The sequence below is a fragment of the Medicago sativa genome, chromosome 5, assembly GCF_051527215.1.
Source record: "Medicago sativa cultivar Bolivia chromosome 5, Bolivia_mono, whole genome shotgun sequence".
In the NCBI taxonomy this organism is placed as follows: domain Eukaryota; kingdom Viridiplantae; phylum Streptophyta; class Magnoliopsida; order Fabales; family Fabaceae; genus Medicago; species Medicago sativa.
In genome coordinates this window covers 53,963,301-53,977,933 of record NC_140753.1, presented here as the reverse complement: position 1 = coordinate 53,977,933, position 14,633 = coordinate 53,963,301, and the positions used below count along the sequence as shown (strand labels likewise).

The 14,633-nt window shown below is 32.0% G+C and overlaps 2 protein-coding genes across 2 annotated transcripts; one reads left to right on the top strand and one right to left on the bottom strand.

The window, feature by feature from the left end:
• Nucleotides 1-4,635: 4,635 nt before the first annotated feature.
• On the top strand, nt 4,636-8,553 carry LOC146923049 (uncharacterized). The gene is made up of 3 exons (XM_085715797.1): nt 4,636-4,859; nt 4,944-4,996; nt 8,219-8,553. The coding sequence occupies exons 1-3, from the start codon at nt 4,769-4,771 to the stop codon at nt 8,339-8,341; spliced, it is 267 nt and encodes an 88-aa protein (XP_085571923.1). The 5' UTR covers nt 4,636-4,768; the 3' UTR covers nt 8,342-8,553.
• A 3,367-nt stretch (nt 8,554-11,920) lies between these two features.
• LOC146923048 (uncharacterized) lies at nt 11,921-13,943 on the bottom strand. Its single transcript, XM_085715796.1, has 3 exons — nt 13,354-13,943; nt 13,060-13,269; nt 11,921-12,261 (listed from the first exon to the last, which is right to left on the bottom strand). Exons 1-3 carry the CDS (start codon nt 13,795-13,797, stop codon nt 12,121-12,123), a joined length of 795 nt encoding a protein of 264 aa, XP_085571922.1. The 5' UTR covers nt 13,798-13,943; the 3' UTR covers nt 11,921-12,120.
• Nucleotides 13,944-14,633: the final 690 nt, after the last annotated feature.

The following is a 14,633-nucleotide window of genomic DNA, read 5'->3' as shown; positions in this document are numbered from 1 at the left end:
CATACTTTTGTATCTAGTTGTATGTCTCTTATTTCCTCTAAAGCTAGCTACAATCTAACCTTTATTAGGAGCCAAGAAAATAGAGGTGCTCACAGCCTTGCCAAAACGTCTTTATTACAGTCTAGCCTCAATGTTTTTTATGATCCTCCTCTTTTATTGATCTTATTATTTGTGACGAAATGAAATAAGTTTACTTTGCCTAAAAAAGTTATTCTCTGCTATATTTTAATGGAGGATATAAGATCAATATAGGTGTGTGTGATAGGTTATTGAAATAAGTTTACCTAGATCAATTCTCTGACACACTCAAATGTATGCAATATAGGTGTGTGTGAATTGCTTTGTGATATCTAAAAACATGTACTTCTCTAAAATTCTATCTTGGTAATGGTTTGTTATGTTCACATGGATTAATTGGCTTCCTATCCAAAATGTTCAAAATTCATTTCGACAATTAGGATTTGATTTAGAAACATAGCAGACCATTATTGTTTATGGTAAAATTGTGATAAAGACGTGCAATAATTGTGGTTAACATTTTTTTGAGAGGAATATGGTTAACATCTTAATCTGATTTGTGCAATGCTTTAATCAAAACAATTATAGCACTAATAATGCAAGATATATACATATATTTACAATTTTAGCATTAATATATATATTATTGGTCCACACTCCTTTTTCCTTTCTCTCTTGTGAGCCGTCACAAAAATCCTATTTTTTTCTCCTTCATCCACCAAAGAGGGGTGATTTAGGGTCAATTTTTGACCCAAAATCACCCCTCTAACTCGTTTTTCTACTTCTCTTTTATTGAAATAAGTGATTTTCACATCTATTTCGTTTTATTTTGTGATTTCGTCGTCTTCGTGCGACATTGGTTGTTCGTCGTCTTTGTGCGACGTTGTTTGTTTTTCTTGTTTCTCTCAGGTATTTGATCGCTTCAGATTGTCAGATCAGATTCGATCCAGTGCAGATCCAATCAATGACTTTGGCGTCATCCACGTTGCAGATCCGGAAACATGGTTATTCCGGAGATTTAAATATAGTCATATGTGTAGGGATTTGTACTTTGCCGTTTTATGCTATTAACATGGATGTTGTGAGCCTGTTCACAGATTCATCCTTTTTGTTTTTAGCGAATTTGCATTATATCGATGTACTCTTTCAATTTGAATGAATGAATATCTTTTATTTTGTCAAAAAAAAATATATATATATTATTGGTCTATCCAATTAAGGACACCGACTGTGAAATACTACTCCGGTTTCAAATATAAAAAAAAATCAAACAAAGTAGATGTTTTGGTTCAATTTTTTAATCAAATACATCAATTTTGTTTGACTTTTTTTCTTCTTCTTATATATGAGACCCGATGAAGTATTAATAATTTAAATAATACAAGGATAAATATGCAATGTAAATTGGTAAAGTGCTAAACTAAGATATGAACAAGAAATGATGTTCAATATAGGTAGGGAATATATTTGAGTCTCATTTTGAGAAGTCTTTTTAGGTTTTCACTCTCCAACAAGTCGATCGTAATTTTCTCTCTTTCATTTTCTTCATTGAAGAGATGCTTTTGGGTTATGAAGCAATATCTTAGACTATGCTTGAATGAGTAGTTATACTTAAGGACACTTATTAAAAGATTTAAAAATATAGGTAAGGAATATATTTGAGTCTCATTTTGAGAGGTCTTTTTAGGTTTTCACTCTCCAACAAGTCGATCATAACTTTCTCTCTTTCATTTTCTTTATTGAAGAGATGGTTTTGGGTTATGAATCAATCTCTCAGACTATGCTTGAATGAGTAGTTATACTTAAGGACACTTATTAAAAGATTTATAAATAGAAATAATTTATAAGTTTCATGCAGAAAAAGTTTTTTAAACTTTCAATATGTTGAATGCATTATTTTAAAGACAAAATTTTATCTTAAACTTTTTAACAAGTGCTTTTAAGACACTTGTTAAGACATGATTGCTTTAAGACATCTGTTAGCATTTTCTATATTTTTAAGGCATAATTTATTTTCTATATCTTTTTTATGTTCACTTAGCCCATAATAGAAAGCACACTCCAATGTCCCTGTGAGCTTAGCTCAGTTGGTAGGGATATTACATTTTATATGCAAGAGCCGGAGTTCGAACTCCGGACACTCCACTTCTCCACAATAAAATTGTGTGAGCTCAAGCCACTAGGCTACTCGACAAAAAAAAAACACTCCAATTAATAGTAGTTTTGCATGGTTCTGGACAATTTATACCCGAACTATTTATTGAGTATATTGAAACAGTCCACCACCCACCACCGAACCGGCCGTCGCTTCCTCTCCTCTTTTCTTTTAGGTAAGTTTTAAACTCAAATTACTTGATAGTAGCAGTGAGAGCAATTGAACCAGGACATTGAAATTGAAATTGAAATTGATTTTAACTTTTAGGGTTTGTTTACTGAAATTGATTTTACATTGTTTGAAGTTGAAATTGAAATTGAAATTGAAATTGAAATTGACTTTTAAATTCAACCCATTTGGAATGGCCTTATACTTGTACCTCTAATTGTTTATTCGCAGTATATCAGTTAAAATTTGTCTCTCTTATGCTGAAACTGACAGGTTATAGAAATTAATTTTAGGGTTAATATGTGTTTACCCCCTGTAATTTGGGCGAGTTTCGGTTTTTCCCCCTGTAAAAAATTTTGTTAAAATTCAGACCCTGTAATTTGAAGATTCCGTCGAAAACCCCCTGGTCGAATCTGGCACACGCCAGGTGCTGATGTGGCTTGCCACGTCACCTTTTTATGATGACGTGGCACGCTGACTGTATAATTATTTTATTTTTTATATTGTACACGTGGCATTTTTTATTTTTTTAAAATTTTTTTTCTAAAAAAACGGAAAAAAATTTTAAAAAAAAAATGAAAAAATACCAAAAAAATTAATAAAAAATCAGGAAAATTTTAAAAATAAAAAATAAAATCTGGAAAAATTTAAAAAATGAAAACATTCTGGAAAAAATTAATAAATTTCGAAAAATTCATATTTCCAGATTTTTTTCAATACCGGAAAAATGAAAAAAATTCATTTTTTTTCAGAAAGTACTTTTCAAAAATGTCCTCAATTTTCAATACAAATAATTTCCAGATTGTTTTTATCCTCAATTTTTAAATATTAGAAAATATTCTCAAATTTGTAACACATCGTAAAAAAAAATTGAAAAAAAAATCTGAATTTTCCTAAATTTTTAAATAAATTTGTACACAGATTTTTAAAAATAAAAATATTTTCAAAATTTTTTTTTTGTTGAGAAAATTTGAAAAACTTCTTTTTCGAAAAATAAAAACAATCTGGAATTTTTTTTAATATTTACGATGTATTACATGTTTTATTTGTATTGAAAATTGAGGACATTTTTGAAAAGAAACAACCAGTCCCAAAGAGCTGATTAATCTTTTTTCAAAAATTTCAAAATTGATCATTTTCAAAATTTTCAAGATTAATCATATTTATAAAAATCATGTCCGAATAATAGGATACAATGTATATTGATTGACACCGGTATATAAATCATGTTATACGGTTGAAAGACAAGTACTTTCCGAAAAAAAAAGAATTTTTTTCATTTTTCCGGTATTGAAAAAAATCTGGAAATATGAATTTTTCGAAATTTATTAATTTTTTTCCCGAATGTTTTCATTTTTTTTTAATTTTTCCAGATTTTATTTTTTATTTTTAAAATTTTTCAGATTTTTGTTTTCATTTTTATTAATTTTTTCGGTATTTTTTTATTTTTTCAGAATTTTTTTATTTGTTAAGAATTTTTTTCGTTTTTTTTTAGAAAAAATTTTTAAAAAAATATTTTTTTAATAAAAAAATAAAAAATGCCACGTGTACAATATAAAAAAATAAAAAATAAAATAATTATACAGTCAGTGTGCTACGTCATCATAAAAAGGTGACGTGGCACGCCACATCAGCACCTGGCGTGTGCCAGATTCGACCAGGGGGGTTTTCGACGGAATCTTCAAATTACAAGGTCTGAATTTTAACAAAATTTTTTACTGGGGGGAAAACCGGAACTCGCCCAAATTACAGGGGGTTAAACACATATTAACCCTTAATTTTAATTAGAATTAATTTCTTGAGTCGTCAACAAGAGAAACAATCTGTAAAACTAAACCATTCTCAGTCACTCTAACATCTAAAGGCAAAGTAGAACATCTCAGTATATGGATTTTGGGATAAACTCCAAACGAATGTGGTGAATAGTCTTTATAACAACAAATCTAACGTCTCATATCTCGAAGCTATTATCATTAATTATAGATGTACTTTAGCTACTAATCTTGCAAACTCTCATGTTAAGTTTACTAGGAGACAAACAAATGAAGTTGTCCACAATCTTATAGAATGTCTCCGTATATAGTTAGTTTCCATATTTTTATCAATATTCCAACACATATCCAACCTATTATTTTGAATGAAACGCGTTAAACTCGCTATCGTCAATTTTTCTAAAATTAATTATTACTTGAAATTCAAAAATGATATAAAATTATTGTGTGAATTAAAAACTCAAATAAAATAAAATTTTATTTTTTATTTTGTCGGAATTTATCTATTAGCAAATCCAGTGGGGTGTGATTTTAAAATAGGGTAGGAACTATGCAAAATAATGAAATCCCAATTGTATATTTCGAAATCGAAACATACAAATTAAAACCCTAACCCTAATTCTAATTCTTTCATTTCAATCAGAAGCAGAAAAGAATGACGCAGAAATCAAAACTTTTCAAGGGCCAAACTAAGAAGAAATCGATTCCTGCTAATCGTCATGGCAAAGTACCTCAAACTCGCAAAGGTAAATTCTTTTGCCATTATTTTTTTTATTGTTGAAATTTTTAGCACAATTTTCTGTAATGAAATTGTGAACTTTTCTTTACAGGGAAGAGATTTGTGAAGCCAACGAAAGTTACAAAGGATATGGATGCTGATCGTGTAAGTTCCTTTTGCTTTTCTCTAATTTTCTGTAATAATTTGTAGTGTGTTTTTTGTGGCTTGTTTTAATTTTCAGTTATGATTTGGGTTTTGGATACTGTTAATTTTGAAAAAGTATTCATGTTTCTGCTTGGATAAACAGATTAAGGCTCCGTTTGGATTGAGCTTATTTTGAGCTTATGAAAAATAGCTTATGCAAATAAATAAGCTTTTATGTTAATTTATTAGTTCTCACTAACGAAAATTGTATTTCATAAGCTATTTTTTCATAAACTATCTTTACAAGCTTATAAATAATACATTAAAGCTTATTTATTTATGTTTTGCATAAGCTCTAAAATAAGCCAATCCAAAAAGACCCTAATTAAGTCCTATAAGATAAGTGCTTATCAAATAAGAGCTTATATTAACTGTTTCCAAAGTAAAACAAGAAAGTATGGTGAAATTGTTATTATATAAGCCATAAATTGTTTTCATCGGCTGTTCTAGAGAACTTATCTCTCAGTGAAAACAACTTGTCACTGTCAACATGTCATAAATTGTTTCTGTAAGCATTTTCAAAGACACTAGCAAGAGTTTATGGCAGTAAATAAGCTTAGGTAAATTGTTCATGAGCCGATCCAAATGCAGAAGCTTGTTTATTGAGTTGATGTTTTATACAATTATCTAATTTAATTGGTTTTTGCGAATGCTTCTATGTTTACAAGCTGTCATACAATTATTTTCATAAATTACCTATGATAATGTATATTAACAGTTTAAACAATGGTTGAGGTGTTATATTGACTTAACTCTTTTTTGGGGCTTATCTTATGGCATAGTAACTTGTAAGCACTTGTACGGTGGAAGCCATTAACACTACAACGGGAGGACTTTGTGATACAAAAATACTAATTATAGAGAAATAGGTTGTATTAGTCACATGTTACCAAATTCTGAGATTCATAGAACGAAGCTAAGGGTTGATTTTGAGGACACCAGGCATAGAGGGTTGGTTTAATGGCATTGGATCAGTATCGAGATGTAAATATCTGCAGAAGAAGACTGAGGGTAACCCGACAGATGTTCAACTGATCCTCTCGGCCGTGAAAAATCATTTACACAATACGCACCCTTTTTGGCAACCACTTGATTAAAAAAAAATTCAAGCAAGGAGAATTGTCACATGGGAGTAGATAGGCTCTTGTTTTTTTTTTATTATCTCAGAGTCAGAGATCAAAAGCTAAGAAATGTGTGTATGGACTGTTACGGGTATATTAATATCATAACATTTTAAATTGTGGTCATGATATTTGATGATTGGTTTTCAATTACAGTGTAATTGATTCAACTTAAATTTTGATCATAGAGATGTGAAAGACATCATGTAGAATGTGACTCAAATTGCGTTCACAAACTTATTTTCCTTAAAAAGTTCATACCATTAAATTAACTCTTTATTCTCTTAAATTTTGTTGGATATACAAGGAAGCGTATCATTGTTGCATTGATGAAAAGCGTTATTGGCAGTTATCTCATTTTGCAGTGTCAAAAAAATTTCTGCTTGAACACAGTGATTAGTGCCACTTCTCAGTATTGTTTTGCTTTTCTTATGATATATGAGTGTAAATATAATCAAAATGAAAACAAACAATATTGGACGTAGTATTAATTACTTTGCTGCTTAATGACATAACTACCATTAACATTTTTCATCAGTGCAGCAATGATTCCGTTCTCTACACAACCACATTATATATTGTGAATGGGAGTACGATACTTTCCAACATGTTCAGCATAACCCAAGTTCTGCAACTAGAAAATTAAAATTGCACAAATCATCAATGCCAAATTTTAAGAGAATAAAGTTTCAATCCAATGGTATGAAGTGTTAAAAAAGTTTATGATAGCAATTTGAGTTGCATTCTACATGAAGTTTTTGACGACTCTATGATCATAGCATCAGATATCATGACCGTGATTTAAAACCTTATGAAATTTGTATACCCGTAATTGTCCATACACACATCTATCAGCCTTTGATCATCCTAGATAATAAAACAATCGAGTCCATCTACTCCCACGTGACACCGCTTCTTGCTTGAAAAATCTTTTGAATCAAGTAGTTGCCAAAAGGGTGTGTCATCAGCTCATGTAAACGATTCTTCACGACTGATAGGTATTGACATCCACACCGATCCATAGCCATTGTAACCACCCCTCTGTGCACGGTGTCCTAGAAGCAGTCCTACAAACCTTGGAATTTAGTAACACATGGATAATTCTTGAGTTAGTATTTTTTGTATGGCATACAAAGTCGTCCCATCGCAGTCAATGTCTTCCATCGTAGGAGTGGTAATCATATAAGTGCAATATAAACTATTTCTATAGTGAAAATGAAAATATGTTCAAATTGTTTTTGTATGAGCTATAAACAGTTTTCATAGGCTATTTTGGATAAATTTATCACCGAATGAAAATACTTGCGAGCATCTCATAAACTTTTTCTGTAAGCTCTTTCAAACACTGAAAAGAGTTTATGCTAGTAAATAACCTTAGGTAAATTGTTCATGAGCCAACGCTAATGCCAGCCTATGTTTATCGAGTTGACAAAGTTTTATATAATTATCTATTTTGCAGTTGTTTTTTGTATGCTTCTATGGTTATAAGCTGTCATATACTTATTTTCATAAATTTCTTATGATAACTTACAGCACTAGTTTAAACAATGTTTACTAGGTGTTTTAACAATGTTTTTGCAGCTTATGAGGTGTTTATTCAGCTCTCATATGCAATGTTTTATATTGGCTTTACTCTTTTTTTGGGCCTATCTTATGGCATACATCCTCCGGTCACTATGATTAGCAAAACACACATTTTAGGTTCTTAGGTTTGTTGAATAATATCTGGTTTAAACATCTAAAAAGTGGATTTTTGCTTATAATAGTGACCAGAGGGTGTCACTTCTAAGCATTGTGCAACTATTTTGAAAACCTTATGAAAACATGTTGATGATGATTTAGTTGTAAGTTTTTGCCTAATATTTATGTAGTCCTTGTAGTAGCTTTTAGAAATAAGGATTATAGTTGACTTCTTTATTTCTTTTTTGTAGAAATAAATTATATAAAACTCTTGTTTAATTAGCATATAATTGAACTATTTACTTGAACATTATGCTTACTATAGATAATTGAAATATTGATTTTAATTTTTTATATTTGGGTTCAATTTCTGTTAAACCAGGAGGTGAGCAAATTCATCAACCATTGCAATGAAGTTAAAGCAGCGACTGTAGCTACAAAGGACGGTGGTTATCTAAGCATTGTTAAGACAGCACCAGAGTCTGCAAGTGGTGCAGATAAATAGTTATGAAAAAAGGAGGGAAGGTTTGAATATATATAGGAGAAGATGGGATATGAAGATTTGTTGAGGTTTTGAAGGGTAACTGATTTTGGTAGGTTGGTTGGGACTTGGGAGAGTTTGTTTACGGTTACACATTTGTAGGATATACTATAAGCTCAACCAAATAATCACATCAATCTCTATATATTATCATAGAATTAATATTTTTATTATTATATATGCATTTTAATCCAATGTTTTTATTTCTGTCCTCAAAATCCAATCAAATTGTTTAAAAGAAAAGAAATTTTACATGATTTGTATTTGAGAGATATACAAATTGAACCAAAATGGATTCTGGCTGGTCATGAATTTTTTTGCCCCTTCTGTCCACTACAAAACATCTTTGTGAAAGTGTCTTCTTAGGATATCAAGATTTGACATCAGTCTTCATCATATATATCACAACATTAATTCCAGTAAAGAATTGTACGGTATAGAAGTAAAAAATTAATGTTCAGAATTAGCATTTTTTTTCTTTCTAAAATCATTTTACAGGCTATAAATATAAGTTGTCTGTTGACATGGTTGCCAACTGGGGACTCAAATAAGTAGGTGGTTGGTCGAACTCATTCCAATTTTAACCCGAAATCTACTTTAACGAGTATACACTTCCTGTTGCTCTAATACTGCATCCTACAAAAGAAAATCATGTTTCTTGAAATGGCAAATCCCTATGATGTGCTGCAATTGCTCCATTGTTCACAACTGTTGACTGAAGGCGACACACAGGGTCTGACAGGGATTCGGATAAGATTAGCTCTGGTAGAGGGAATCTATGAGAAGATAAAAGAAATATTGTCAGTTTCTTACCTACCATGATGCAACGGTAATATTTTCTAGAGGGGTATTTTTTGGATGCACCTATTGGGCACAATCATAGTTATGTGTGGCGTAACATTCGTTCTTCTCAAATTTTGTTGGAGAGAGGCTATAGATGAAAAATTGGAGACGGTTCTCTAGTGAACATTTGTCATACTCCATCGCTCAGGTGTAAGGTTGATCCTAGGACCATCATACCATTAATTCAGTTTGGCTCGAACATGCAGATTAGAGCTATTATAGACGAAAATAATGGAAGATGGAAAGAGGATTTAATTCGTGGAGTTTTTTCACCTCGAGAAGTTATGGAAATTTTCAAAATACCGTTGCTTCGCCTAGATGAAAATTATGATATCGTTTGGAGGTTTACGACAAATGGTGATTACAAAGTTAAAAGTGCATATCAATTATGTGTTGACAAACTGGTGAATCGAGAGAAATGGAATGTAAATGGGGATTGGAATCATGTCTGGTTCACAAAAGCTCCTTATTTACTGTGGCGTCTATGAATAGCTCCTTATTTACTGTGGTACCTACGAATAAATTAGGCCTGCTCGTCAGCTTGTGTGGTATGCAGTACTGAAACATAAACAAATTTGCACCTTTTCCTTGTGTGTGCAGACAACATTGCGTGTTGGAAGCATGTTAATTTATGGGACACTCTAGAGTATGGGGTATTTCATGGCTTCCTCGGATGGTTTTGCAGATTATTTATTTTTCAAGGCTTTTATCTGGTCTAACATCAGACCAGCTAAGGACATTTTCTGATATGTCTTGGACAACTTCTATGAGACAAAATGCATGAAACAGTTAATCAAACTTTGCAGCGTGCTAGCTCAGTTATCCAGTCCGGGTAGGATGCTAACTCTGCTGTCATGGCAGATTCTGCACTGCAGTGACCAAGTGCAGATAGCTATTGGCAAAGGCAACTCAGATACAGCTTTGTTTAATGATTAGAACTCTGTTGGCGCTGGCCGCTGGTTGTTGTGTCCGTGACAGTATGAGATTTTGTAAAGGCCCATTCAGATTGGTGTAGATAGACATGTCACCGTTAGAGGCTGAGGCTTGGGGCCTTCTTAGAGCTATACACTCAACGAGTTCCGTTAGACTTCAGTGTGCTGTTTTTGAGTTGGATTGTAAAATGTAAACAGATAGTAGACGACGTGCACAAGGATATAATTAATGAAGTAATATATGTCATTTGATTGGTGCATTGCTACACTACAATTTAAGCCACTGGTTTCCATTTATGAAGTTAATGTCCAAGAAAGGTTTTGCCTCTCCATAGCTGAATTGTTTTGACCAAGGCACCCTATTTTTTATATCTGCTCCTTTTCCATGGCACTTATACTCACCAAACACTGCAGTCCTGAAACACCAAATGCTTATAAAATGTCAAATCAAATGTAGAACAAACCATTGTAATCAATATGTGAAACTTTCGTATGGTGATCGGTATTCCTCACAAGTCACAACCATCTAAAAATACTCTTTAAATTTTTTAGTCTGCATTGTTTAACGTCAGTTTAGAATTAAATAAAATAACAAGTTACATTCAAGTTTGACTATCTGGTCAAGTATATAATGAGATGTGAAGTAAAAAAGTTTTTAAAAACCTCTTAGAAAATGTGCTTGTTTTAACTTGTTTAAATTTTCATGAAACGAAAATGCATTGATTTGGACAATTTTTTTTATCAAATAACCTAATGGTTAGAAATTTACATGAACAAGTGGGATGTCCAAGATTCAAATTCACACATCACCACCGGCACCACCAAGTGTTTTGCAGATTCCTTCTTGCTGCTCACTCTCACATACACACAAGGTCACATATAAGCACGTTCTCTGCACATTTTTACTCACACCAACTCACAATTTTTTTTCTCTCCGCTCTCCATTTCCTTGTTTATTTTTTAGGTTAGTTTTGAAATATTTGTTATCATAAACACTCCAACAAGTACATTCTCTATCTGTGTTTTATTTTTTATTTTCTATATGATCATCTGAAGTTTGCTTTTGTGTGTGTAATCTTTGATTTGAATCTATCAACATGAAGAGGTAATATGTTGTTCATTGTTTCACTTTGCTTGTTTCCTCTCCTCCTCTGACTTAGTTGCTTGTCTCTCTTTTTCTGACTTACTTGATTCTGTATATACAGGCAGAAATTCATTTAGCAAAGAATTGAATTGAATGCAATATAGCATGTTTTTTTCTGTTGCTAAGGGCTTGCTGTTCTTGTTTCTTTGTAGCTCATCATAGCATGTTTTGCGGTTTTATGTTGAAACATGTAAATTTAGGTTTTATACTTGCTAAGGTAGTAAGATGTGTCAATAATAACATCGCAAACCCAAAATCTGTGAATACTACTATCAGAATTTCATTATTGACATAAATGCTAATCCAGTTTTTTAAATTAAAAATCGGCCAAATCAATCTTGGTTCATCTGTAGTTTAACGATTAAACCAGACTGCAAGAGAGTCAAACCAGCCGATGAACTGGTCAGTTCCTAGTTGTATCTGGTTTCTTTCTAATGTTCTATTGTATATAGTACAATTATAACAAGTAGATATAGAACTCTACTAGTAATACATAGAAAAATTGTAATACATACAACATTGTAGAAGACTTTAGAAAAAATGTGTCAACCGTAAAGCCACTAGTAATACATTATATTTCATTCATCAGTGACACTATTTTAGACAGATTATTAAACTAATAGATGGTACAAAAACACTTCATTCATTTCAATGAAAGAATGTTGAGATAGTACATAACAAGTTATTTACTAAACAAATGTAAGTTCTTCTAGTGACAGCCAAATGCTACTACAAATGAAAACAGACAGGACTTTTCCAAACTAAAACAGAATAAAAACAAAAGTGAACCATCCCCAAGGAATCAATTAAACATTTTGATTCTTCTATACCAACTTGTAGTAACAATTGTTAGCACATATAAGAACCTCATATCCCTTGCCACATGGACACTTGAAAGTAAGGCTTAAACACTTATCAATCCACTCTACACTAACAGCTTCTTCATAATCATTTCCCAATTCATCCTACAAAAACACAAATAGATTCATTCAGTGTAAAAAAACAATTAATCTGAAAGTCATATATATATATATATATATATATATATATATATATATATAGTTTTAGCCACATTTTAGCCACTAGTGCGACTGCAATGGCAATTTAAAACAATGATTACAAGTGCAACTATGATCACATCAGCAATTTAGTATGCTTCTTAACCAAACCCCCAGATCCTACGTAATTAAGTGGAACAAAGGTGGCTACACTACACAGGAAGGTTGTAATGTCGCCAAAAGTTTAGGTAGTGTTATAACCAATTACGCTACTTTTTTTACTTCAGATATGTATATGTTGATACGGGAAAGTCTACTTATTACATTCTACTACATTATTTATGCAGATATTCTGATATAACATATTACAGGATTGTGCAGGTGTAAATAGATATTATTATGTGAGACACGATTTAGTACAAAATGTCACCAAATATCGGCTATAGTACAGCTGCGTATCCGAATTTGAACAAACCACTACTTTATGTGATCTGTGATCGACAACACTGCTACTTACTAGCATTAACGTATATGACTATTGCTTAACTAAAGAAGAGAAATTATGTGAACAAGCAAGGAAACATTCAATACCTTCCCATAAATCTCAGATCCTACATAATTAAGGGCGTGTAACTAGGATATGCATAAAAATAAGAAAAAACTTATAAATTTATGAGCATAACTTGTAAGTACCAATTAACGAACCAAATACATTGAAGATTACAATAGAAAAGACAATCACAGTCAAAGATTCAAGACATGTACCTGAGATATGTCTTTTTCATCATCAGCAACAAAAGAGTCAAGAGAGTGTTCTTCTTCTTGTTCTTGTTCTTTTTCATCTTTTTCATCTTCAGCATCAGGAGAGGGCTCTTCTTCTTCTCGTTGTTCCTTTTCATTTCCTTCCTCGTCTTCCATAACTTCATCCCACACTTTCTTCATTTCTTTTAACCGATCCTTCATCCTTTTAAGCCTCTACAAAAAAAACAAACAAAACCCATTATTCCAAATCAAAAAAAGATTACTTTTTTAGCAAGAAACACAAGCTTCAACACATACCATTGAATCAGATTCAGGGGTGGTTTTTTCAGCAGAGTTCAAAAAACGAGCAACTGCTTCTTTAACCTCAGAAGGATCAATAACTTCAGATATACATCTACTGATCGGAGGCAGAGGCTGCAAAGCAGTTGACGGCCCTTTTACCGGCATGGATTGATCCGGCAAGGTGCATGGATCAGAGACACGGCGGCTAAGAGCATTCCCACGGAGACTGAAAGGAAGTGTAATGGCGGAGAAGCCATTAGGGGTGAGATTGCTTGCGTCGAAAGAATGCTTCTTGGATGATGGTTGGTGAGCAGAAGATGATGATGGTGATGAACGGCGTTTGACAGAGTTGTTGTGAGTGTGATGATGAAGCATTGATGATGATGTTGGAATAATCATGGAATGTTTCTGTTTGCGAGGGATCAACATGGATTCTTGTTGAATCTGTAAATCACCCATTCTTCCGAATTGTTTTCTTTTCTGTTTTTGGTTGTAAAGTAAGTGTGAGTGGTAAAGAGTTGTGAAAAAAGAGGGAAGGTTTGAGTATATATATATAGGAGATAGGATAGGATATGATGATTTGTTGAGGTTTTGAAGGGTAACTGATTTTGGTGGGTTGGTTGGGACTTGAGAGAGTTTGTTTACAGTTACACATTTGTAGGTTATATAAGCTCAACAAAATAATCACATCAATCTCTATATATTATCATAGAATTAATATTTTTATTATTATATATGCATTTTAATCCAATTTTTTTTTTTCTGTTCACAAAATCCAATCTAAGAGATACAAATCATGTAAAATGGATTCTGGCTGTCCACATCAGTGACTCTTAATTGAAAAAGGCTATTGAAATTTTTACCACCTCATAACTTGTTGGAACATTCATACAAAACATCTTTGTGAAAGTGTCTTCTTAGGATATCAAGATTTGACCTCAGTCTTCATCATATATATCACAACATTAATTCCAGTAAAGAATTGTATGGTACAGTAGTAAAAAATTAATGTTGAGAATTAGCATTTTTTTCCTTTCTAAAATCATTTTACAGGCTATAATAAGTAGGTGGTTGGTTAAACTCATTCCAATTTTGACCTGAAATCCACTTTAACGAATTTGTTAAGAGTTCACATTTGATAAGATAAAACTTCAAAATGAGTTTATAAATAATAGACATCACTCATTTGTTTTGATAACGTACACCCTGAGTCTAGAAGTCAATTTTGTAGGGGTGGACTTATTGTTGCGAAGAAAGGATCATAAGATGACAACTTAGTTATACTAGTAGGGTGT